The following is a 27,963-nucleotide window of genomic DNA, read 5'->3' as shown; positions in this document are numbered from 1 at the left end:
TTTGGACCGTGTGTGGAAATCCCAAATGGGGTAAGATTTGTCGCAGACTTTAGTTTAGCTTGACTGCTCTGAGCCAAGCGCTACCAGAGGGTAAGAACGGTACACTTAGTGTGTACTACACTTATCCTGACCCTGACTACACCCTCAGAGCACCTCTCAAAAAGAATAGTGACTTCATAAATTAAAGCCTGTACATGGCTCCTAACAGCCTTTACATTTGGTGATTAACCAATAGCAAACATTTTACCTTTATTTCAGTTTGTAGGTACTCTGGTGAGAAGGCGTGCTGGGTGAGGGCAAATGTATTTCTTTACAAGTGGACAGACACAGCTCTCTCGGGGAGAGCCCCTGAGGAAGGTGGAAATGTATTTAAATGGCCATTACGAACATTAGTGCAGCAGGTGCAGTGGCACTAAGGCAGTGCACCCCAATTGAGACTGTTACTAGCAAAATGGTGAGTGGGAACCCCTTTTACCTTGTTAGGATTAGGGCTCAGGTTACCCTTGCTCTGCAGGGAGCTGGTCCAAAGTAACAGGTGGCGAGATGAGGGCTTTACTCCTTTTTATTTATTTATTTTTATTTTTTTTCTTTACACAAAAGGGGCAGACAACCTGCTTTGGGCTTTATGTCTAGGAGTAATGGGCCAGTAGAGAGAGCAGGCAGAGTTGTAGGTATAATTTTTGCCACAGATGCAGTGTTACAGGGGCCCAGGGGTGTGATGCGCCAATGAAACCCCCAATTAGTATTTGTTTACTATCTTTTCTTGCTTTTGTTATGGCTCAGTGTTGATTTGGCAAAAACCAAAGGAAATGATGGACGGAGTGCTAAACATTGCAAGCACTCACCCCCAGTCAACTGATCTGGGTTTAATCCATCACCATTCTTTAGCCCACTCTGCCACCCCAGTTCAGACATGGCCATATGCAAATCAGTCTGACTCTGTGCCTCATGGGAACAGTCCAGCCCAAACTGCCAAGCCATGTCTTTCCTGGACTGGAAACAAGCTTCCTAGGACCGGTTTCTGGCATTTCAGCCGTCTTCAGCCAGGCTTGCTTGATTCCAGTGGCAAAGTGAGCAAGGGACTCACGTCTGAGCATACCCTGCCAACTTATGGCGAACAAAGCAAAAACCAAAGGAAATGATGGACGGAGTGCTGAACATTGCAAGCACTCACCCCCAGTCAACTGATCTGCCCCATGGTATACCCAAGCCTTAGCTGATAGCCATCTACTTTGTAGAATTAGAGAAAGGAAGTGGAGGAGAACATATGATGAGACCTCAAGAGCCCTTTATGTTCAACAGAGGAAATTGTACCTCTCTAACATAAAGACTGCCAAAAAGGTGTATTACACTAAAGCTATTGATGATGCACAGCAGAAACAAAAAACTGTTTTTTCTATAGTTAAATCCTTTACCCACCCCAAAGCCCTCCAGCTCGAAATCCCGCCCTCTGAGAGTTTGTGCAACCAAATTGCAGAATTTTTTGAGGAGAAAATTGTAAACATCCAAAAGGATTTCTTGCCCCCTTTGATTTCTCCTTCTTCAGGCCCCCGAAAATAGCCATTTCCTTGGTAGTTTCCAACCGGTCTCCCTCCAACAGACCCGCAAAGCGATCTTGGCTTGCAAATCTGGAGCACCCACTGACTCCTGCCCCCCCTGCATTCTACATCATCTGGTTGAGGTAGTGAATCCAACTATCAATGCCATCATAAATACATCCTTAAAATTAGGGATTGTACCTTATGAATGGAAAAAGGCTATCGTAAAACCTCTTATGAAAAAGCAGAATAAATCGCCAACGGATCTGACTAATATGCGCCCCATTTCACTCCTGCCTGTTCTGGGAAAGATCACTGAACGGATGGTACATTTGGAGCTAAAAGCATTTGTGGAGAACCACAACATCTTGCATCCCCAACAGTCTGGGTTTCGCTCTGGCCACTCCACTGAAACGGCTCTGGTAGAACTCTCTGATTCCATCAAGTTCCTGCAGGATGAGGGAAAGCAGGCCGTCCTCATCCTGCTTGATCTAACAGCAGCTTTTGACACCATCTCTCATGTCATCTTGAATGACAGGCTGCGAGAGATTGGTGTGACAGACACAGCTTTGGCATGGGTCTCATCTTTCCTGTCCAATAGGTCCCAGTCTGTATCTTTGGGCCATTACCTATCCAGCGAAAAAACTATTACATCTGGTGTTCCGCAGGGATCCATATTAAGTCCACTTCTTTTTAACATCTATATGGCACCCCTCCTCGCTGTGATAGAGGCACACGGGATCCTTGTTACGTCATATGCTGACGACACTCAATTGGTCGTCTCCATAGACAAAAACCGCACGGATACTGAATTGTGCTTTCGGAATTGTCTCACTGAGGTATTTCAGTGGTTAAACAAAAACCACTTAAAGTGCAACAGTGGGAAAACCGAGATCATTCCATTGGGTCAGGACTTACCTTTTTGCCCGAGGGATTGGTGGCCTAAAGACTCTGAGGCCCCGCCCAGTGCTGTGTCTTCTGCTCGCAACCTAGGCGTGCAATTTGACGCTACCTTATCATTTGACGATCATGTTAGGATCACAGCTGGTTGCTGCTTTGGCCTTATCAAATCTTTAAAGAAATTTTTTGACTTCCTCCCCATTGCTTCCAGGAAATCGGTCGTGGTCGCACTAATACTCTCCCGACTCGACTATTGCAATGGGTTGATGGCAGGGGTAAAAAAGTCCACTTTGAAGAAATTGCAAAGTGTACAGCACGCGGCGGCACGGTTAGTGTTAAAACTCCCTAGGAAATCTTCAGCCTCAACTGCATTAAATTCTCTACACTGGTTGCCACTGCATAATAGAATTCTTTTCAAACTCCTGCTCACAGTTTTTAAATCCTTGAAAAATATAGGTCCCAAATACCTTGTTAAACGTTTTATCCGCTATGATCCTGTACGTTGTCTACGATCCTCAGGGGCCAATCTTGCTAAGGTCCCGAGGCATAAATACAAAACTAGGGGCGGAAAAACGTTCACAGTCCTAGCAGCAAGAGCTTGGAATAATTTACCTGTAAATCTTAGACTGATTGAGTCCGAATGTCTCTTTAGGAAACAACTGAAGACCTGGGTCTATCAGCAATCAGATACCTATGTGCTAGCAGCCATCTAGATCTTTTCACCGCTTATCCCCTATACGCATGCTCAGCGCCAAGATGCTCCTTCCGGAGCGAATGTTGCGCTTTATAAATACCCAAATAACAATAACAATCCATCACCATTCTTTAGCCCACTCTGCCACCCCAGTTCAGACATGGCCATATGCAAATCAGTCTGACTCTGTGCCTCATGGGAACAGTCCAGCCCAAACTGCCAACCACCCCCTTTTGTACCGCTTTGTTCGCCATAAGTTGGCAGGGTATGCTCAGACGTGAGTCCCTTGCTCACTCTGCCACTGGATTCAAGCAAGCCTGGCTGAAGACGGCTGAAATGCCAGAAACCGGTCCTAGGAAGCTTGTTTCCGGTCCAGGAAAGGCATGGCTTGGCAGTTCGACCTGGACTGTTCCCATGAGGCACAGGGTCAGACTGATTTGCATATGGCCATGTCTGAACTGGGACGGCAGAGTGGGCTAAAGAACGGTGATGGATCAAACCCAGATCTATTGACTGGGTGTGAGTGTTTGATTGGTTCTGATGCTCCGTCCATCACCACCCCCTTTTGTACCGCTTTGTTCGCCATAAGTTGGCAGGGTATGCTCAGACGTGAGTCCCTTGCTCACTCTGCCACTGGATTCAAGCAAGCCTGGCTGAAGACGGCTGAAATGCCAGAAACCGGTCCTAGGAAGCTTGTTACCGGTCCAGGAAAGGCATGGCTTGGCAGTTCGGGCTGGACTGTTCCCATGAGGCACAGGGTCAGACTGATTTGCATATGGCCATGTCTGAACTGAGACGGCAGAGTGGGCTAAAGAACGGTGATGGATCAAACCCAGATCTATTGACTGGGTGTGAGTGTTTGATTGGTTCTGATGCTCCGTCCATCACCACCCCCTTTTGTACCGCTCAATGTTGATTTGGGCCAGACACCAATGGTCCAGAAGAAGGCAAAATTGAAGCAGAGGAGACACATTACCTTAGCAGTGGCGGCTGGTGACATTTGAAAGTGGTGAGGCGTAAAATTATCGCAGTACTGCACGTAGGCGAGCGAGCCTAAACAACCCTAAACTCCCCCGAGAAAATTTTGAAAAAATAGTGGATAAATGGAGCATTTTCAAGCAAATATGACTCAGGCCTCAGATGACAGAGCAGGGAAGGGGGCGAGATGGGAGCCCATTTTTTTCAATAAAGGGCAGAGAAGACCGCCACTCTGCAAGGCAGCCGATCTCATTATTGAATCGGGTGCAATGGCACTGGAGAGATTGCACTGGAAGGACTTCGTAGGTGCATTAATACATCTAATACCCAATCAAATAGAAGTGCAGCCTTCAAAGAGGAAATGGTCCGAGCCCTTTTATGTATATCTGTTCATTTTTTGTTGATGAATTAAACCCAGGCATTCAGCTGAAGCTGCCTCGTAGGCTTAATATGCAAGAGTGCGACAAACATAAGCCATTCAGTCTCCCAGGTGCCACTGCACAAGCTGGTGACATTGCCTTACCCGGGCATAGCAGTCCGAGAGGGAAATTCCCCCGTGCCAGCTGACTCAGAATCTGGACCGCTGCCTGCAGTCTTGGCAGCAGAATGATGCTCAGGGTGTCAAAGGCTGTAGGCAAATGCAGCAGTATCATGAAAAGCCAGGTCCCTTTTATCCAATAACTTGGCACTGGTTCTGCTTCGGCGCTTCTGCTGGGTTTCAACCCTGATTGGCACTTTCCCAGATGTGATTTTTTCCAAGTTGGTTCTGCAGCTTGAGGCCTCGTCTGGAATAAGAAAGGGATATTGGTGATAAACCTATAGTTTATAGCTTTATGTGGGACCTGTGCTGCATGTTTAATTAAAGACTTTGTCAAGAATTATTTGAACACTTATGGGAGTCCCTTGTAGCTGCCATCTGCCAGCTTCTTCCTGGTCCTTGAACTATCTAAGGATAGCCAACATAGGCCAAACTGGTAGAGATGGGGGTTAGATAAAACTAGTCTATTACTATGATTCCACCGAGAGAGATCCATGGATTGTATGAGACGCTTTCAAAGCAAAAAAAAAAAAAACTGCTTGAAGGAATGATTGTTTAAACTCCATGGGTGTTGAGTTGACTTTACACAGGCTTCATGAATGTTCAAACACTTGTTCTGTTTCAAAATAACCCCAGCAGCTGTTTGATATCCCGTTTAGCCCCTCAAGGGCCTCTCCTTAACAATGAATCTTTGTGAGGCAAGTGAAATGGCGCCAGTGCTCTGTGGTTGGGTTGTAAAAGATAACCATAGTGGCGGGCCCCTCAGATCCCATTCCCCCAGGGCCACAGACCCTGCGGTGTTCGACAGCTATGCTCTTGGGAAGGACCCAAACAGCTACTCTCTATCACAATGTGCAAAGTTGTGCTTTTCTTCTAGTTGAAATACCGATCTGTAAAAAAGCTTTAATGGTGCAAAACGATACCAGAAATATTCTAAGAAGAATTCATATTTTTTTTTATACCCAAAATGTTTAGTGTCGATGGTGATTTCGCAGAATGCCACGGATGTACCCTCTGTGACATCACTCGCAACCACTGTGGTAGCAAGCAGCTCATCACCTGGGTGGAAGACTGATGGTGCCACAGCAGACCCCAGAGCCACAAATCCAGGAAGAACAACCACAAGAACCACAGCAGAGACCTTGAAAGGAGCGACCACAGCAGAGAATGTTACACTAAGCACCAGAGAAGTGACTCCCTCCCTAACCAGCATAGCAGGGACTACCACACTGGGCACCAGAGTAGGGACAACCTCCCCAAGGGCTGAAGCAGGGACTACCAAACTAACCACCGTAGCAGGGACTACCACACTAAGCACTGTAGCAGAGACTACCCCACCAAGCACTGAAGTAGGGACAACCGCCCGAACCAGTGTAGCAGGGACTACCACACAAAGCACTGAAGTAGGGACTACTGCCAAAACCACCGTAGAAGGGACTACCACACAAAGCAGTGTAGCAGAGACTACCCCACCAATCACTGAAGTGGGGACAACCACCCGAACCAGTGTAGCAGGGACTACCACACAACACCCTGTTGCAGAGACCACTCCACCAATCACTGAAGTGGGGACAACCGCCGGAACCAGTGTAGCGGCGACTACCACACAAAGCACTGTAGCAGAGACTACCCCACCAAGCACTGAAGTAGGGACAACCGCCCGAACCAGTGTAGCGGGGACTACCACACAAAGCACTGTAGCAGAGACTACCCCACCAAGCACTGAAGTGGGGACTACCGCCCAAACCACTGCAGCAGAGACTACCCCACCAAGCACTGAAGTAGGGACAACTGCCGTAACCAGTATAGCAGGGGCTATCCCACCAAGCACAGAAGTAGGGACAACCGCCCGAACCAGTGTAGCAGGGACTACCACACAAAGCACTGAAGTGGGGACTACCGCCCAAACCACTGCAGCAGAGACTACCCCACCAAGCACTGAAGTAGGGACAACTGCCGTAACCAGTGTAGCAGGGGCTACCCCACCAAGCACAGAAGTAGGGACAACTGCACGAACCAGTGTAGCAGGGACTACCACACAAAGCACTGAAGTAGGGACTACTGCCAAAACCACCGTAGAAGGGACTACCACACAAAGCAGTGTAGCAGAGACTACCCCACCAATCACTGAAGTGGGGACAACTGCCGTAACCAGTGTAGCAGGGGCTACCCCACCAAGCACAGAAGTAGGGACAACTGCACGAACCAGTGTAGCAGGGACTACCACACAAAGCACTGAAGTAGGGACTACTGCCAAAACCACCGTAGAAGGGACTACCACCCAAAGCAGTGTAGCAGAGACTACCCCACCAATCACTGAAGTGGGGACAACCACCCGAACCAGTGTAGCAGGGACTACCACACAACACCCTGTTGCAGAGACCACTCCACCAATCACTGAAGTGGGGACAACCGCCGGAACCAGTGTAGCGGCGACTACCACACAAAGCACTGTAGCAGAGACTACCCCACCAAGCACTGAAGTAGGGACAACCGCCCGAACCAGTGTAGCGGGGACTACCACACAAAGCACTGTAGCAGAGACTACCCCACCAAGCACTGAAGTGGGGACTACCGCCCAAACCACAGCAGCAGAGACTACCCCACCAAGCACTGAAGTAGGGACAACTGCCGTAACCAGTATAGCAGGGGCTATCCCACCAAGCACAGAAGTAGGGACAACCGCCCGAACCAGTGTAGCAGGGACTACCACACAAAGCACTGAAGTGGGGACTACCGCCCAAACCACTGCAGCAGAGACTACCCCACCAAGCACTGAAGTAGGGACAACTGCCGTAACCAGTGTAGCAGAGACTACCCCACCAATCACTGAAGTGGGGACAACCGCCAGAACCAGTGTAGCAGGGACTACCACACAACACCCTGTCGCAGAGACTACTCCACCAATCACTGAAGTGGGGACAACCGCCAGAACCAGTGTAGCGGGGACTACCACACAAAGCACTGTAGCAGAGACTACCCCACCAAGCACTGAAGTGGGGACAACCACCCGAACCAGTGTAGCAGGGACTACCACACAACACCCTGTCGCAGAGACTTCTCCACCAATCACTGAAGTGGGGACAACTGCCAGAACCAGTGTAGCGGGGACTACCACACAAAGCACTGTAGCAGAGACTACCCCACTAAGCACTGAAGTAGGGACAACCGCCCGAACCAGTGTAGCAGGGACTACCACACAAAGCACTGAAGTAGGGACTACCGCCAAAACCACTGCAGCAGAGACTACCCCACCAAGCACTGAAGTAGGGACAACCGCCCGAACCAGTGTAGCAGAGACTACCACACAAAGCACTGAAGTAGGGACTACCGCCAAAACCACCGTAGCAGGGATTACCACACAAAGCACTGAAGTAGGGACTACCGCCCAAACCACTGCAGCAGAGACTACCCCACCAAGCACTGAAGTGGGGACTACTGCCCAAACCAGTGTAGCAGGGACTACCACACGAAGCACTGTAGCAGTGACTACCCCACCAATCACTGAAGTGTGGACAACCGCCCGAACCACCATAGCAGGGACTACCACACCAATCACTGAAGTGGGGACACCTGCCCGAACCACCGTAGCAGGGACTACCACACAAAGCATTGTAGCAGAGACTACCCCACCAAGCACTGAAGTAGGGACTACTGTCCGAACCTCCTTAGTAGGGATTACCACACTAAGCAGTGTAGGAGAGACTGCCACACCAAGCACTGAAGTAGGTACGACATCACCAAACACCACAGAGAATAACACGTCATCAGTCCCTACAACACAGATCACAACAGAAAAATCCACAACAGGTAACACAACAATAAGCACAAAACCGTCGGAACCAATACAGAATGAAACCACCTTGGCACCCATTCTTCTTACGAATGCAACCGGATTACCCTCCACAACATCTGCCCCTATGGCAACAGGTGAGACCGATATCCCAAACCTTGTGGCACATTCTTTGAACAAGTTAACATAGTACTGCTTTCGTTACAAATATTGTCATTTCGTCCAAACTGATGCGGCGCCTGAAATTAATTACAGATGAGTTTTGTTGTGTTCTTAGCTTTCTTTGCATGAAGTCCGTCTAAATTCGGATACGCGGAGTATATGAAGGCCACTTTTAATCTGAGTTTAACTCTGGATTCACTCCACTAATGAATCCGGATTTCTAACCCTGAACTCTTGGTTTTTGTGATACATTTCTCTGGCTCCTTCCCTCAGACTTTAACCTTTACCAGAGCCCTGACGCTTCCCTTGGCCTGATCTCTAACCCCTGTTTTAATCACTGACCCTAATCTCACTTCATGACTTTAATCCTTAATCCCATTTTAATATCGTAATCTCCCTCCCTCTCACCTGTACCCCGCCTTGATCCCTTATTCTTAATTTGATCACTTTCTGTGATCCCTTTTTGGGTAGATGTTGGCTGAAGCTAGGTGACTGGACCATCCTCTAATCCCACATTGAACTGCTGCCACACCCTGGGACATTTTAAGGATTTTGGAGGACCCAGGCGGAACATAATTTGGGGCACCCTGCTCGGATAAACTCTGAATTTATTTCTTTCCCTCTCATTCACTATGATCTGATCATTGACAGCCCTCTTTGTTGGTCCCCAAACCTTTAAAGGGTCCCCAGTCCTTCAGCAGGCCTCCATTCAGTGCAAATCCTTTGAATATTTATGAGATATTGGAGACCTGGGAGCCCCTTTTCATATTGTGCAGGGGGCCCCGTCGTTTATAGGTTATGCCACTCTCTGGTACGTTCCAGAAAGCTTAATGATGAGGCCCCTAGAAAGGTGGGGGCCCTGGGCCAGAGCCCACTTTGCCCATGCCTTAAAACCACTCTGACCACACCTGCCACCTTGGATGTGATAGAGATCCTGCAAAATGCAAGCAGCAGCGCAGGCCACTCCCAGGCTGGTATTAAATCACTTCCCGGCTCACCCACCGAACAGATACCACACTCCCAGCCCAGGAATGCACAATGTACTTTAAACGCCATTGTCCTCTGGGTTTCTGCCTGCTACTCACAGGCTTCATGCAGGGCTGGTTCTAGGGTGGTGCGCCCGGGGCGGTCGCATGGGCACTGACTTTGCGTTAAAAGTATATTATGCATTTAAAAGCACCTGCTGCCGTGTTTTTTCCTGGCCTTCAGCAATTTTCAGGCAACCATAAAAATGTGAAGATAACTCCTTTGAATAATGTTCTTCCTAGAGAGTTGGGGTTTGTCTAGTGGAAGTTTTGACTCGTAAGTTAGCGCAGAGGGATAATATGCCTGCTGCAAAGCACGTGTACCAGGCAGACCACAAAGTGCATATAATGTAAATAGGTCAGTGCGTTGCTGCTTTTGTCAGAGAGATCCTTTGTTACTTGCCGTTTATAAGTTAAAATCCTAACATAGAACAGTGAGCTATTAACTGTCATCAAAGAGCTGCATGCAAACTGCAAGGTATAGATTAGAGCGTTATGACTTTTTTCCCCCAGTCTCTCGTTATCCTAATATTGGAAAAAGGGTTCATTTGGAAATAAATCAATTTTGATTATTGAAGAGAAGCCCCAACCATGGTGTTAGTTTTAAATTCTTAGTTTGTGCTTCTCCAGACTAAGCACTATTAAACCATACTGTCTATGGGTGGCTGGATCAATATTACCTTTTCTTCAGGTCGGAAAAGGGGGCTTTGGAGAATGATGCCACAATTTGTCTCAAAACTCAAGCTGACGTGATCAAACAAGGTAACATTCTAGCATGCCTACTGTTGGCGTTTGTTGGTGATACGCGGTGGCCCCTTTAAGGGCCATCTGCACTCAACACGTGAATGACAGATCCAGACCACTATAAGAACCCCCAGGCTTCGAGGACACTGCTACAAACGCAGCCTACCACAAGGACTCCAACCACCAACGAGCCCGACCATACTCGGGAGACACCACTAGACATGGAAGCGATGGCTGACAGGCCACCCTGGGTGCATCTGGATGGGATGCATGTGAGGTGCCCATGAATGTGTGGTTTCCTCTTCCCTGCACAATCATGCCAAGGAGCAGTGTTATGATAATAAAGCAACAAATTATGCTGTTATGTTGAAATGTATAGAGAGCACAATTACCTGGAAGGCATCCAATGGCTAAGACTGCCATAACTACAAAAAGATGAGTTGTGAACGTCTTCCTACAGGCCAGATGAAAAACTGTGTGGCTCCTGTTTCAGAATTTGTCGAAGCGGGACCATTTTTGCTTTATAACTATATATCCAGGTTACTCTCTGCTACTGGGTCCCTGTCTATTTATATGTACGTTATGTGCATAGTTTAGCACACCTATTTTCAATGTTCCTGCCTATTGCTAACAATATACATAGTGTGCTTTGGGTCCGCCCCTTTTCAGCGATTGGCTTTCTTTATCTAAACGCTTTCACTGATTGAGCTGATCCATGGTTAACAAGTCTCATGCCAGTGGACTATGCATCTCTTACCTGATGCTATTTGTTATCGGAGTGTATCTTTCCACCTCCATTTCAGTGCCTGCATTGAACTTCATGAGGAAATATTTTACAACTGTAGCACTTGCTGTCTGCTGGGTTCTTCTTATGTGTCTCTAATGTGCTAACTCTGCATGCAGTAGCATATTGAGCCCAGACCTATTGCTTTTCCCAATACTTTTTAGGTTTCCCCTTCACAGCACTTGCGCTGTGTTTGTGAAATCTATTCCGATTCAGATTCAAAACTTTATTCAGTTATTAAGACAAATTAACCATAAAAGTACAAAAGACAAAATTACATATATAAAAATAAGTCATTGGCACCACACATAGAAAAAACTGCATAAGTTCAGATCTCAATTGTTTTCCGTAGTTTAAAAACATTTTTAAGGAATGAGGAAATAAATACGACTGTTAAAATACTATCCAATTTCTGTACAGCTAAAAAAGCCGGGCGACAGCGATTAATTTCCATAATTTTTAGCAAAGGAACAACATACATTCGCCTAGGTCTAATATAAAACTTACAGAAAAAAAGTATATGCATGTCAGATTCGACTGATAAATCATCACAGGGACATTTACTCAATTTTTGACCAATTATTCATTGCTGGAAAGCTGAGTGATCTGAATAATAAGTTAAATCTGAAGCGTGTTAGCAAAAACCTTTCATTATCACTCATCTCCAACTTTAGATATGGCTGTAAATACTTGCAAAAAACAATTTGATCATGGGCTACCACCGTGGTTTTCTTAATCTCTATTCTAGTTCTGGTCTCATGCAAATAGGTCATACATCTTTCTTTTAGACACTTCCTAGATATATTACATAGAGTAGATGGGTCTGTGTAGTAGTTCCCCATCCCTAATAGTGTGAAAAAATAATTAATCTAGTTCAACCATCTAATTTTTCCACACTTCTCTAGACCCATTGCATCTTCTATAATCATTTGGTTTAAACCAGACTCTGCAGTCCATATTCTATGCCATAGTAGAACTGGTGCAGTTCTAATTATGTCTTCCAAATATGGCTCCCCAAGTTCTACATGGCAAACATATGTCGAGACACTCTGTGGGACCCCTAGGAGATATTTCATAAAATTATTTTCAACCACTTGTAGAGTGCTGACGTTTGCATGCCCCCACAGGCCTGCCCCATAAGTAACAATAGCTATGCAAGTCGCTTTGTAAACAGTCAACATTTCTTTAATTGGTTTCCTCCCTATTTTTCGACTAAAATTTTTTAAAGCCATAATAGATTTACAGTACAACAATTTCCTTGTCTTGATTGTATTGTTCCATAGGCCCGTACTGTCAATTAAAACCCCTAAATAGGGGAATGTTAAAGTATCCTCTACTGGGGTAGATCCAATATAAATTGCTTTTTTCTTTCTCTGTGCACCCGGCCCACAGTGCATGGTAAATGTCTTAGAGCAATTTATACTTAAATCAAGCTGATTCATAAAATCAGAGAAGGATGTAACTACTCTTTGCATGGCCTGCGGTGTTCTAGCCATCAGGACCGCGTCGTCTGCATATAGCAGAATTGGGATTGATCTTCTTCCTACCATCGGTACGTCCCTACACTCAGTTATCAAAGTTTTTTCCACATTGTTAATATAGAGTGTAAAGAGGAACGGTGCCAGAACACAGCCCTGTCGTACACCCTTTTTGATTGCAAAAGATCTAGTACATTCACCATTTTTTCCGTATCTAACTCTGGCCGATGCTCCTGCATAGAGATCTCTAAGAAAATTAATAATTTGTCTACTCCCAAATTATTCATAACTAACCAAAGTTTACAATGTGTTACAGAGTCGAATGCAGAGGTAAGATCCACAAAAGTTAAAAACATTCGTCCCTCTTTAGCTTTGGTATATTTTTCAGTTAAGATATGCAAATTCAAACACTGTTCTATAGTTCTGAGCCCTTTCCTAAAACCATACTGTAGGTCACTTAAAATATTAGCTTCATCTGCCCATACATGCAATCTATTTAAAATTATCCTTCCTAGAATTTTAATAGAGTCCAGGAGAGATATTGGGCGGTAACACTGACAGTTTTCACGATCGCCCTTTTTAAAAATAGGGACTATCAGGGATTCACACCACGATGGAAGGAGGCCTTTATCCAAAGTAGCGTTAAATAGACGTGTAAGAATTGGGGCCCATAGTTCCCTGTTTTTAAATAGATCGACAGGAACCCCATCAGGGCCGGGTGCTTTCCCCGCCAGACATGCATCAATAAAATTTTGCACTTCTATTACTGTTATTTCGGGTTCGAATGGGCTACTAATCTGAGTACAGTCTCTCATTTGGGTGTTGTTGTTAATACATTCCGTCTTATCTTGTACAATGGAATACAGCTTGGCAAAATATTCAGCCCACTCACACTCTGTAATTGCCACCTCTAATGGGTCTGCATGACTAAAATTTAAAAAATGGGCATTGACAACTTTCCAGAATAAGGCAGAGTCTTTACTTAGAGGCGTCACATAAAGCATCCCATGCTTCAAACTTTAAAGCATTTTTCCTATTTTTAAGGGTTTGCTTATAGACATTCCTACAGTTTCTAATTAAATCCATATCTTTCTCCGTAGCATGTATAGCATGCTTTAGACTTTTATATGCCTTGGTACATTCTGAATCAAACCACCCCTTCTGCCTTGTATTCCCACCACTAGTACGAACCCCCAATAACTTTCTTGTTTGGGCAATAATCAATAAAAAAATTTTAATGATATCAGAACCATTGGCATTCTCATCTGTTCATACATAAAATTGGGGCAACATACTTTTTATTAGTTTCTCCTGGAAGTCAACTGGGCAAATTTTTGTCCACTTTAGAGCATATCCATTTTTACGGGCCATGGTGATATCTATTATAACTTTAGATTTGGCCCTACCACGATGTTTCTTAAATCTCATACTAATTTTAAAACTTAAAGGAAAATGGTCGCTAAGCGGGCAATCCAGAATGCTATAGCTCTGTAACATATCCCTGTGACTAGAAGTCATTAAGACATAATCAATGGTTGTGTTTGCCCCTCTGCCATTGAACGTTGGTAAAAAGGGGATTTCTGGACTAATCAACCTGTTTACAAAGTCCAAATCATTCTCAAATATTAATTCATTTAAATAATCCCCTTGTCCAGAATGTTCAAAATGACTAAAGCCAATGTCTCTATCTAATTTTACCCCACATAACCCACTCTCTGCGCTCCTGCATATTCGGCAGTTAAAATCTCCTACCCAAATAATACAAGTGTCCTCGGTCCTCCTCCCTATAGCCGAAGTGATATTACTACCTAATAGTCTGAAGACATCCACTTGGTCTTCTCCTTGAATATTATCATAAAAATTAATCAACACTAAAGAAAACCCTTTGTTAATTGTGATCCTAATAATGTGATAATACACATTATTGAAAACTAACTCAGTTTTAATTCCTGCTAACAGATTTGAAACATAGGTACACAGACCTCCTTTGGCCCTACCATAAGGTGAGCTTACTGCTGGGGAGAAATATGTTTTAAATCCATTAATATGTATGGGTTCAGATGTCCATGTTTCCTGGAGACTAATAACATCATAATTACCTAGCAATTATTCCCAGTTTTCATTACCCAGTTTAGATCTCAACCCTACAATATTCCAGCTCAGAAAAGACCATACCTCCCCACTAGATTGGTCAACCACTAGATCACTATTGCTATTGAGAGATGTTTTTCTACCGCAAGGTTCCTCAATTTGTGGGCTCTCACTAATATGAACCACCTTAGCTGTCTCTAATTCAGTGATGGTACTTTGAAGCCCTTGGTCCTTAAGCTCACTCCTTTCACTAGTGATCAAATCAGCGGGTTTGTTATTCCCCTTAAGTCAGTCAATATCTTCTAACCCCTGCAAGATTTGAAATCTATTTACTAAAGGGATATTGAAATTTGGGCTGACATTGCCACTATGTCTGAGCCTGTGCTCCCCATGATACCAAGTATTATCACTCCTTAAATCCATTGATGGATAAACATAGGTTAGGTCTACAGTTTGAATTCTACCTAAATTGTAATTAGGTTCCCAATGACATATAAAACTCACCGCTCTTCTATCTCTCAGGTTTACAATAATACAATCTCCTTGTATATCTTTGTGCCTCTGTCCAATCCAATGTACTCTCCTAACGTTTAGAATTTCCACACGTGTTTGTCCAGGTAAAGGCCTATTATAATTTAGCCAATGTATTACCTTATTCTTAAGTTCCTGATAATTTTCTGTCTTTCCATTGCTCAGCTCTGGTGCCCCTGCCAACACTACTGTATAGGGAATTGACTGTGGGGGAGGTCAATATGTATTTTTTTTGTCCTTATCATAATTATTTGCATCCTTATTTCCATTATACACATTCGAATCTGCCATTCCCTCCTTCCCCTCAAGTCCCTTACCTTTCTCTCTTTCAAATCTTTTACGACCAGAATCCCTTTGGTTCAACATATTTACCCCCGTAGATGGAATAAGGGGTACGTTATCCTTCTCACACCTTGCAGGTAAAGTTGCGGGTTCTAGTGAGTGCGAAACACTAATAGCAACATTATCTGATTTGTTGGTATTAGATACAGCTATAGGTCTAATTAATGTACTAAGATGTTCCAGTGTTTCTGAATTACCTGCCCCTTGCTTTTCTAAGCCCTCAATTTTTTCAGCAAGAGTTTTTAATCTTCCTACTATTGGCAGTATCAAAGACTTCATTACCTGCTCAATTTTTATCATGAAGTCTACCAAATCTGTCAATGTAATTACTTCTTGTATAGTGGGCTTATCATCTTGGTTAAGGGATTCAATACTCCTTAGTGACTTTCTTTTCTCCCCTTTTTCTTGTAATGGGATTGGTACAGTTTTCTTATTTTTACCTTTTGGTTTCCCTTTCTTACGTGAGTTCTGCCCAACTTTTGCTTTTGGGCGATTCCCTTGTATCCCTTGTAAGGGGATAGCACTATGTATTGATTCCACTGTGTTTGTGTCTTCATTTTCTCAGATAATTATCTCCTCCATATGATCAGACACATTGTTAATATTAGGTTGACCCTCGCTTAGCCCTAATTTGGGAGTAAGAGACAACCTATTTTCCCGGATCATAAAGTCATCAGGAGGTGTAGTTTGCGAAATTATAACACAGTTAGGATCCTTAACCAGAAAGTCCGCATATGAAGCCATAAGAATGGATTCTTGTGAATATGCCATTCTCAACGCAGTATTAGGGTGAGCTTCAGAGTCTTGTTTCTGGTGCGCTTGCAAACAAAGACTAGGGGGTAGTGATAACGCAATTGAGAGCACCGAGAGGCGGCTAACGACTACCCCTATCATTTTTTGCAGCATCCTATCTATTGCTGTCAAGCTTGGGAGAGGGGTTTTCGGTGGAGCTTTGGTTTTTGCAGTTGAACGAGTAACCATCGGCGTGGTTTTGTCCATTCTTAACAGCCACCGTACGTTCAAGAACCCCTTGACTTCGACTTTCAGCAAAATACCTGTAATAACAGCCAACGGAGGTGGCCCAGCCCAGCCGCGGTCAGCCCCAGACGGCCACAGACGGCCCGCCCTTTGCCCGGGCTTAGCCCGGCACACGTCCCGCGTAGCGGGCCTTGCACTGCTTATGTGCCTCCTGGCGCTGTTGTGACGTGCGTGCTGTGCGCCGCCGCTGGTGCTGCCGGGATTCGTAGTCCCGTTGTGCAGCGACGCTGTCACTGGCTGGGAATGACTCTTGGCAGTGGCGGCACAACCTTCTGGTCGGTATGACTCCTGGCGATGGCGGCGTTTAGAGATCAGGTAAGGTCCCCCCGCTCCGCCGGCCTTGCACTGCTTATATGCGCCTCCTGGCGCTGTTGTGACGTGCATGCTGTGCGCCGCCACTGGTGCTGCCGGGATTCGTAGTCCCATTGTGCGGCGACGCTGTAACTGGCTGGGAATGACTCTTGGCGGTGGCGGCACAACCTTCTGGTCGGTATGACTCCTGGCGATGGCGGCGTTTAGAGATCAGGTAAGGTCCCCCCGCTCCGCCGGCCTTGCACTGCTTATATGCGCCTCCTGGCGCTGTTGTGACGTGCGTGCTGTGCGCCGCCGCTGGTGCTGCCGGGATTCGTAGTCCCATTGTGCGGCGACGCTGTAACTGGCTGGGAATGACTCTTGGCGGTGGCGGCACAACCTTCTGGTCGGAATGACTCCTGGCGATGGCGGCGTTTAGAGATCAGGTAAGGTGAAATCTATTCTATTTAATATAATATCTTAAAAGGGGCTTTTACTCCGCCTCCTCTCTTTCCTGGCTTTTCATTGGTGCCTGTGTGTGCCACTTAACTCTCCTCTTTTTCTATTAGCTGTAGCATATTTTCCTGCATTTACCAATGCTTGTTCATCGTCTGCTTCTCTTATCAGTTTCCAGCAGACCAAACACTTTTAACATCGCTTTGGGGAAACTATTTTTGCCTCTTTCTGTTTTTTCGTCTTGTATGTTTTTGCAGTTTTATGCATCTCACGCTTGACACGAAGGCATTAGCGCACTTTACATAAACGCCAGTTACATTACACATTCATTTAGTTGAAGACACGGGGAGATGAAGTGATTTGTCAAGTAACCCAGTATGTTGAGCCGGTGCTCAGACTCTGACCTGGTTCCCCAGCTCTAAAGTCAGCAGCTCTGGCTGTTATGCCACATCCTCTCATTCTCCATTTACAGAGAATTTAATTTGGAAGTCATTAATTAATCCCTATGTCGAGTCTACGCAACTACACCACACTCTTGTGTTTAGCATTCCCCTAGGGGGCAGGGTTTGTCAGGAGGTGTTGACAGGCCCTCGGTGAGGAGAGACAGGATGTGTGACTTTGCCACATCCTTGCTGTACCTTCTGGATCACCGCAGGCCCACCCACCCAGCAATCGCGGCTGCTACCTAGAGGCAGCAGTGAGGCAGGAGGGGGAAAAGTGGCGTGGGAGGAGGGAAATCTGTTTAAAAACAAAAATCACTTGCTGCCTCTCCTGTGTCCCCTCCCGTCCTCTTCCTGGCTTCTTGTGAAAAGCAGGAAGCACCAGGGCTCCCACGCTCCCAGCACCCAAACACAACACTGCAATGCAGCGTTGTGATTGGTCTGAGCGCCGTTACACAGTGCTCAGCCAGGGGCTGTAGGGGTGGCATGTTCTCCATGCAGGCTGTATTGCCGCATGCATGGAGAACAGGTGAAGTGCGCATGACTGTTTTGGGCGGCACAAGAGGGACAACCAAACAGTCATTGCCCTCCTCCCCTGCTCTGCAGCCCCACCTCTCCCCCTCCCCCTCACGCTAGCTGCTGCAGCAGGAGGACAAAATAAAATGAAATTAATATTACGTTATTACCATTTTATTTTTTCCTTTATTTTGCTGCCTCATGGCAGTGAGGCGACGCTCCTTCGCCTTAGTGGAGGAGCCGCCACTGCTATCATGCTTCACGCTTTCGATCTTTCTCTCTACTATCCATCTCCTGCTCAGACATTATGCCCGGTGCAGAAATAAGGAGGTGCGGGGGTCATCACTTAGCGTCTGTTTCCCAGGGTCAATGCAGAAGCAAGCAGACGCCCCCAAACCCCTTTTAGGATCCTAAAACCTCGGTTTTCCTTTGCCTTCTTTCACATACCCAACTGGCTTTCCGCAGCATCCCAAGGTCAGTGCTGGAAACCCTCGCCCTCACTGCCTCTCCTCCCTGCCCAGAGGCTGCTTGGTACATTCCATGCTCTGATGAGGGTTTTACACACATCTCTAGAATGTCAGACGACATCCCAGGAGAAGGTTCCCCTAAAAGCAGCTGTCTGCTAGCTGGGCACGGGTGGGAAGAGGATGGACCAGGGAAGACAGGGGTGGGCCTGGAGGGAAAGGGGTTTTATGAGTTAGGCGAGGCATGGCATCAAGCTACCCGGGTAGAAACATTTCAAAAATCAATAGAGACAACGGTTCCCCCAGGGCATTATCCATGTAGGTCATGCTCAGTGTGTACTTTGACCAGGAAGACTTTGAGTGTAGTTTTGAATTCAGGAAAGATATGGTATCTGAGACGTTTCAGTAATTGTAATACCACTAATGTGGTGTATAGGCTGACTTGTCAATGTGATCTACAGTATATAGGTCTCACCACGAGAAAGGTTAAAGTTAGAGTGCAGGAACATCTTAGCACGATCAGAGCAGGGAAGTTAACAACAAGACTGGTACAACATTGTCATTAGAATTAACATACATTCACCTGGGTAATACTTGAGAAAATAGTAGGAGACCCACAAAACATTGATGGCCTTTTGGCCTCTAAGAGGCACGTTGGACGAGAAGCGACCAAATTGGGTTGAATGATCAAATTTAATGGAATAAGGCTAAACATTAAATATAGGGAATGAGATCAAGGGCATTATGAGAAGTTCGTTTGGTGTCTTTAAGATATAGTACAGGCAACGCGCTCGTTTAACATTAAATACGCAACATGTGGGGCATTTACATCAGTACGCTATCCTTCTGGTTGTGGCATCCATTGTTGGTTGCGACTTTAAAAAGGTTTTAGGCTGGGATAAGACGTGATGTGCTGCTTTTTCTCTGGAAATGCTGGATACTAAGAGAAGATGCTATGACAAGCCCGGAGGGGAAGCGTTGGTACAGACACATATAGGATGTTACGGTAATCTGCACCAAAAATCTTTCAAAATTTGATTAGTTCTGAAGAATAATACGGGATAAAGAAAATGTTTCAGATACCAGAGCTGAGTTTTTCTTGATCGATAAATATGGAAATAGTTCGACAATTCGAATAGGAAATGTAAATTGAAACATGAATAAGAATAAAAATGATAGCTTGTAACAACTTGGTATAGATGCAGAGGATAATGAAAAATACTGGCCAGTGTGTACTGAAAAAACGAGTTGGATAAAAATTTTCGGAAAAGGGAGTGTACCAGTAACAATTGAATAGAAACAATCCCAATTCAAGATGGCGACCATCGCCGATAGGGTGACGTCACCGGTTATGTCCCGCGAGGGTATAGAAATGTAGACGTTTGTCTGAGACCAAACGGTGGAGACTAGGAGCTCCGTGAGGCCCCTGGTGGTAAGAATTGAGGGGCGATGTGAAGAGTTTTTTGTGTGAAGCAGACGCGTGTTGATAAAATTATTTCGTTACGAACATGGGTACCCTATGGGAGTCGGTAAATAATGGCACTTGTGGAATGAGTGTTTTTCCATGTTCAGCGTCTTGTTTGTTTTTTATGAAGTAGAGGGGTATAGATGAAATAATCTCTTTACGAACTTCGAAATTGCATGGGAGATGTTGAAGAATGTGACTAGAGCCACTGTAATGTCTCAAAACGTGGTTTTTGAATATGAAAAAATCCGATAAGAAGGTATTAAATACCGAGGTTAGAGAGTAATTGGAGAACTATGACAAATATCTAATGGGGTGTGTTGTGATTCCGTTTGCCCTCTGAATAGGTTCTTATGGCAGTCTGATACATGAAGGAATGGAAGCAATTTGTGATTAATTATGCCTTGTTATTCCTAGATTTGCATTACAGATGAATGCGAATCCAACTGTGAGGACTCGTATACGGAGCCCAATGTGTGACCTATAAAAACGAGCCGGTACGAGGAATTGTGGCTCAGTAAGGGTAAATTTCACCTTCTTGGCATAGGGTCCTCTTCTCTTTAATTAGGAAAAGACTACCAATTGCAGAGTTGGTTTTTTACGAATGAAGTTGTGTCTGTTTTGTTTTTTACTTTTGGCAGTCCCCGGAAAAAGTTTTTGAAGTGTCCTTACACTGGTGCCAGGCAACCTTGGTTGCCCAGAAGAAATTGCCTAAAATCGTTGCGGCGATGAAACATGTTGGCACAGTATAATGGTATGCATGACAAGCAACCTTTTTAATTTGAATTAGGTGCACAGAGAAGGAACAAAGTTGGTTTTGCGAAAAGTGCATCCTTCAATTTTATATTCACTTTGGTCGCATTGTGGGATGTGATTGATTTACTATCGAACACCACATTTTGTTTGTTTTCAATAAGCGAGATGACAGCCAATGATGATAAAAGTAGGCATAGCTGGTGAGTACCAACCAGCAGGCCCGATTGGTGGTGTGCACGTGAGGTATCATCTCGTCTTTTCACAATTTTTTCAAGATTTTCAAAAAAAATTGTGTTTGAAGGGTGACTTGATTGACTTTGGACAGGGGAGATAAAAAGTGGAGACTGTAATTTGTAAAAGAAATTTGTAGTTTTCTTCGTTTTAAATTTTTTTTTTTTTAAATTGAAGGTGAATAGCTGGTGGTGACGACCTCATGTTAAAAAGGAGAGGCGTATGTGGTATAAAGGAAGTATGTATCCACACCGCAGTTTAATTCTGATATTTTGTTTTGAAACCTTCAGAGACCCAGTCCATTGCTGTATTGACATTGTTTGAGTGGAGGGCGACTTGGTGTCTTTTTTTTTTTTTTTTCCCCTCTACAGCTCCTAGTTATTTGCATGGCATCAAGCTAGACATAAAACATAGTCTGAAGCAGCAGATCTATCCACTGGTAATTACTGTGGGGTACATTCTTCCCATCCTTTTCATGCTCACTGTGCCACTCCAGACTGGCACTGTGCAAACCCGCGTACGGTCCAGGCTGAGATCCAACCAGTGGCTGAAATTAATTGAAGCCTTCCACCATATGTACACAAACTTAAAATCTTACTTTGATTCACAACCTTAAGTCGCATCTAAAGTATCTTTAGTTCTCGTTTTCTTTGTCTTGTGGGCTCCAAAGGGCATAGCTTGTAGATTTTAGGTTCTCAATATAGACCTGTTGAGGTGTCCTAGACCACTTAGACAAATGCCCCTGCTTGAAGTCATACCACATAGCGGTATTAGGCGCTATAGAACTGCTATAATACAATAGAACACAAAGGCGTCTGCGCTGTTTACTCTTGTGCCCCTGCCCTGACCTCTGAGGAGTGCACTCTGACCTCTGAGGAGTGCACTCTGACCTCTGAGGTGTGCACTCTCACGTGCAGATAAGGGAACTATGTGCTCCTGTGGACAGAACGTAACGCGCACTTCTTGTGTTCTTCCCTCCCCAACACTTTGTCCCAACTCTCTATCGACACATACACAGCCCACCTCCACCTCTCTCCGACGATTGCTTCACCTTCACGACCTCAGCTTCTCTCCTCTACCTATGTGTATCCAGCACCTTGTACACCTCTCTCTGTGCCTCCTGTCTGTTTACTGCCCGACTACCATTGCTGTCGTCTAAGTTTTGCTCCGTCCCCTAGCTCAGCAGTCCCTGTCTCCCGTTTCTGCAGCCCCCCTTCCCAATCTCTACAGTTCATGGCCCCTGTCTTCGGACCCCAGCCCCGGGTCATTGCTGTCGCTTTGCCCCTCAGTCACCACTGTCCTCGACTCCCTGATTACTTCTCTCTCCGGCCCCCTGGTCACTGCTGTCCCTGCCCCCCCCCCCCCGGTCACTACTGTCCTCTTCCTAGCAGGTCAGAGCTGTCCCCCAGTCACACTGCCACTGCTCTCCCTCGCCCCTTGGTCACTGCTGTCCTAGGCCTCCTGGTCTTTGCTGTCCACTGGTCACTGCTGTCCATCAGCCTCACAGATAATGCTGTCCTCTGGCCACTGCTGTCCATTGTCCCCCCTCTGGTCATTGCTGTCTCCAGCATTCCCGGTTACTCTTGTACCTGGCCAGCCAGGTCCGATCGCTACTTTCCCCGCTTCCCCTTTCTCCCTCTCCATCTCCAGCAACTGCTGTGCCTGCCCCCCCCCCCTACCCGACCACTGCTGTCAGTGGCCCCAGTCACTGCCGTCCCCAGAAATTCTGAAATATACTGGTCTTCCCTAATTCCTACCAGCAAGGAATTGCCATAATCAAGGCGACTGATAAGGAGCGACTGGATAATGGTCTTTCTAGCGTTCAGTGGGATCCAGGTAAAGATCTTTCTGAATAAATGCATGGTCCCATAACGGGTACCTGCGAGGGTTTTAACCTGATCTTGCATTGAAAGCTTATCGTCTATTCTGACCCCTAAGTTCTTAGCCCGGCCCCTGGGGGCAGGTGCTTCTCCTAATTCTGTCGGCCACCAGTCAGAGCTCCACAGTTCTTCAGTCTTGCCAAACAACAAATTCTCCGTTTTAGAGGAGTTAAGTTGCAAAAAGTTCTTCCTCATCCAGATGGCAATACTCCTCATACAGGTAATAAACTTAGCCTTGGTTTCTGCGGGGTTGTTCTCAATGTGTACTATCAATTGCGTATCATCAGCGTAGGAGATGGTTTCAAACCCGTGATTTCTGATGATAGAGGCCAAGGAGCGACATTAAGATTGAACAGCGGGGGGGCTCAATATAGAGCCCTGCGGGACCCCCTTGTCCACTTCAGTTGTAGGTGACACAAATGAGTCCAGCTGAACACATTGTCTTCTGTCGGACAAGTAACTCTGAATCCAGTCAAGGCCGGGCCTCTGACACCAATCTCTCTAAGCCTGTTCAACAGGATACGATGAGATGATGTCAAAGGCTGCCGACAAGTCAAGCAGCACTAACCTGACTGGAGAGTCCTTGTCCAGTGACATCCTGAACGGATCTGTGACCTCTAGTAGAGCGGCCTCTGTGCTATAAGAGGCACGGAAGCCAGACTGGGATGGATCTAGTATTTTATTGTGTTCTAAATAACTGGAAATATGACTGTTAATTATTGTCTCCATGAGTTTGGAACAACATGGAAGAAGAGAGATTGGCCTATAATTCAGTAGGTCCATAGGATCTGCTGAGGTCTTTTTAAGCAGAGGCTTAATACGTGCGTTCGTCCATTTATGTGGGAAAGTCACCGTTGCTAATGAGATGTTGCATATCCCTGCAAGTGAGTTCGCTATGACCGAGGATAGTTCAGACATGGCCGCAGGTGGTACCGAGTCTAAAACAGACCCCGATTTCGCCTGAACTAGAAGGGAACCTACTTGTTGTCTAGTGGTGATAGGGAAGCATTCTAAAATCGGGGAACAGGTATTTTCCTGGAGAGGGGCTCCCTCATGAACATTCTCTTCAGGTCCGAAGGAGGGATAAATTGTGTCAATTTTATTAGTGAAATGTATTGCTAGGTTGTTGCATAATTCCTGCGTCGACGGCGGGAGTGGGTTATTTGCCCTTGGATTAAATTCCTTCAAGATGGCAAAGAGCTCGCGCGAGGAGTCCTTTGCGCCTATAATGCGAGAGCCTAAATAGGTTCTCCTAGCTACATTACAACTGTTTAGGTAAATTCTATGGGCCTCTCGGTAGCACCTTTCATCTTGCTCAGATTTGAACTTTCTCCATTTCCTTTCTAATCTAATCTGATAAGTACCACATAGTCACAGAGGACTTCCAATGGACTCTAATATTTAATCTTACTGGTAGATAAAAAAACACACACACACACTTACACAGGGACTGCCCAAAATACATGCCAAGATCATAGTAGCACAGGTTCTAAAGTAAGTGGGGAACTTTTTAAAATGGTAAAATCTACATTTGCTAATTACCTTCAGCTGCTGAATAGGAAACACTGTGACTGTTCCAGCTGCTGTTCCAGCAGCATGGCATCCATCTTCCCCACTTTTTTCTGTCGTCAACACAGAAGGCTAGCTCTCTAGTAGTTTGTAAGAACTCTGTGGATGGGCATCACTGGTGTGCCTTGAATAGGATGTCCCTCACGGTGACAGGAAGGCAGGGGGAGCACTCTGGCCTATGACCCTCTTGTCCTGACACTGGGCAGTAGCCCAGATATACATAGTGGAGTAGTTGAGCATAAGTGCATATGCTGCAACTTGCACCAAGCACGTTTAGCCAAATAAGTGCACACACAGGCCTGCCCTGGGCAGCCAAGGTGAGTGGATGATGTAGGCCCAGGGGTCAGAGATCTTGATGCTTCAGCCACAAACTGTTTACAGCAATAATATATTTATGTGCTAACACAAGCAATAATTAGTTTTGGGTAAATGTAGAAAAATGAACAATGATATGTTGGAAATGTAACAATAATGCCTTATAGCCCGTCATAGTGGGCTATACTGGACATAAAAGGCCCGGTCCAGCGTTAAAGGGCTGAGCGGAAGGCGTGGGCTTTTAATAAGGAAGCAGGATTTAATACAGGTTTAGCCCAGCTATGGTGGGCTATAAGGCTATTGGAACATTCCGCCACTAGAGGGCAGAGTGTTCTAACAAATAAACCCAAGGCCTCGCGGCGCTGAGGGGATTGAAGTCCCCTTGAGCTTTGTGAGGCCTTTGTTCACAGAAACAGCTGTGAACAAGAATATTGCAATGTTGGAGCTCCGGGCTTCCACCGACAATTAGAAGCCTGGAGCATTCCATTGTCTTCACATGAAGTGATGTTATGTGAGGTATTTTTAAAAAAAAAATAATAATAAATAACATGTATTCCTCTTGTCAGGGTGTAGTTTCTGGTTCAGATACATCAAACGTCACCTTCCACAACACCCTATTTATTTGTCAGTCGTTAGTAACCAACTTGGCAACAAGTCCGCAAGCTGTCCCCTTGATCTTTTACCTGTGAAGGGAAAAGGTCATGTTGGTCAAATACATGCAGTGAATGACTACATTTACTCCACCTGTATTCATCCGCCTTCTCCTCTCCCCTATCGCCAACTGGTTACTGGGTTAAAGAAAAAGGGACAAAAACAGGTTAGTGGCCCCTCCATGGTCCTCCCCGTGCTAGGGTACAAGGGCACCCCTTTGGGTCCAGTCATCCTCATCATCTGATCCGTCCAGTGCAGCGTAGTCACGCAGGAGGCAGTGGATCATCTTACGGCACACCAGGGTCGATGTCGCCTTCTTCCCTACTACCAGGTGGAAAACAGATGAACATCTTTAAAACCGCACAGGAGCCTCCAGCAGCCCTGGAGGTCACCTAGTGCATGTGTCCTGGGGAAAACCATACATCAGAGTCCGCGCTGTTGAATGAAGTAGGTATCCAGGCCCTAAGCTCAGTGCCTAGGGCCTTCAGCAGGTCCTTTGCATACGTGCACTCTCAGAAGAGATGGTATGTCATCTAGTCCATGGTGCACCTACTCGGGCACGACTTGTATCAGTTGAGTCCTCTTGCGTGCATGAATGCTCTCACGGGAAGCCCTCCTTGGATGGCCATCCAGGCAATGTCCTTATAATGGTTTGTCAGGTGCTTGTATGTGACGTTTACCCACACGTGGTTCGCTGTGGCAGAGGGGAGGGCGCTGATCGGTTCGCTGATGTCCTTTGCTCGTATCTGGCATTTGACAAGCTTTGTGGTCCATGTGGTGGGGGCGGCTGCCACCAATCCGTACTCCTTCATAAACTTCTCCACTTCCTTATAGAACCACGGGGTCTCCCAGTTGTACGGAATGGTGCTTACCCACTCTGCCCATCCGAGGCACCTCCATGTTGGCAACTAGAAGAAGCGTGCCATCAGAAACCGGACATGGCTCTCATCTTCGGTCCTCGGGGTGTTCCTCAAGCAGTGGCACATAAAGATCCCCCTCAGGATGGTGCTGATGTCTGGCAATCCCTTGTCATGGGTCTTAAACATCACTGCCCTCTCACTCTGTCCATCTTTGAGCTCCGGATGAAGTGGAAGATCATTCTTGTGATGGCCGTGGCCTTTCGGATCTGCACAGGCCACACTTTAGCGATGTACTGAAGCACTGGCAGGGTCTCGTTCCGTAGGACCAAAGACTTCCATTCAATCATCAGCGTCTGGAGGCTGCAGAGTCCCAGCTTCTGCCTCGTCTTCACCAGTATCCCTTCCCTTGTCTTGTCTGCTGCACCTTCTCCACCAAACCAAACTCCAAGGATCTTCAGGAAGTCCTGCTTGATGGGAAATGGCAGTGGGTCTCGGGTGGCGGTCCAGTGTCCGAAGAGTAGAGTTTCTGCTGTTGAACTCTGCTCCTGATGCTTTCCCAATCTCGATACAAGTCCTCTCCAGCTCTTTGACAGATGGTCCTTCCACGCAGAAGACTGAGACGCCGTCCATGTAGAGGGACCACTACCTCTGGTCCCCTGCTTCCTGGTGCCTTCATTCCTCTGATGTTGTTGTTCTGCCGGATGCATTCGGCGAGGAGTTCAATCACGTGGATGAACAGGAGGGGGATAGCGGGCAGCCCTGCCTACCCCCGAAAGGACGGGGAAGGGGTCGGTTCTCCTGCCATTTACCAATGCTGTCCTGGAAATTTCTCTATTTGTGGTCACCACATCACAACATCACAGAAGAAGTCCCCCAGTCCCAGTGCTCTGAGTTTCTGGTCCATGAACTCATGGAGACGCGGTCAAATGCCTTTTCCTGATCCAGGCTGACCAAGGCCCTCGGGACCTTGTGGCTCTTGACGTACTAGATCGTGTCACGGATAGGGGCCAGACTGTCCCCAATTGGCCTGCTTGGTATCCCACAGGACTAGTCAGGGTGAACTATCTTTGCTATCACTTTTCTTAAGCGGTAGGCTATCACCTTTGCGAGAATCTTGTAGTCCACATTGAGGAGAGAGATGGGCCTCCAGTTCTTGAGGTCTTCTCTCTCTCCCTGCTGTTTGTACAAGAGTATTATCATACCGTCTGGCAGGGATTGTGGCATACTGCCTTTGCCCACCATTTCCTCATGGAGGACCAGCAAGTCCGGCCCGATCAGGTCCTACAGTTCGACATAATGTTTCAGTGGGAGACCTTCATTTCCAGGTGTATTGCCTCCCTTGGAGGTCGTGGCGGCCTAGTGCAGCTCTTCCAGGGTGAAGGGTGCATTCAGGCCCACTCTCTCTTCCAGACACATTGCCTTTGAGATGCCCT

At 46.2% G+C, this 27,963-nt stretch overlaps 1 protein-coding gene across 3 annotated transcripts in view; it reads left to right on the top strand.

The window, feature by feature from the left end:
* The window catches only part of LOC146869047 (chitinase-3-like protein 2), a 290,781-nt gene that overhangs the window by 232,162 nt on the left and 30,656 nt on the right, over positions 1–27,963 (top strand). For 2 of the 3 annotated variants that reach the window (XM_085642153.1, XM_085641346.1), the window contains one exon: positions 5,624–8,578. The exons of the other annotated variant lie outside the window; for it this stretch is intronic. In XM_085642153.1, the coding sequence (XP_085498279.1) occupies positions 5,624–8,578 (2,955 nt within the window). The remainder of the gene's footprint in view (positions 1–5,623; positions 8,579–27,963) is intronic. 3 annotated transcript variants of the gene reach the window in all.

This window comes from Triturus cristatus, chromosome 1_1, assembly GCF_964204655.1.
Source record: "Triturus cristatus chromosome 1_1, aTriCri1.1, whole genome shotgun sequence".
Classification (NCBI taxonomy): Eukaryota; Metazoa; Chordata; class Amphibia; order Caudata; family Salamandridae; genus Triturus; species Triturus cristatus.
Note: the sequence above shows the minus strand (reverse complement) of the source record. Positions and strands in the feature narration are given on the sequence as shown.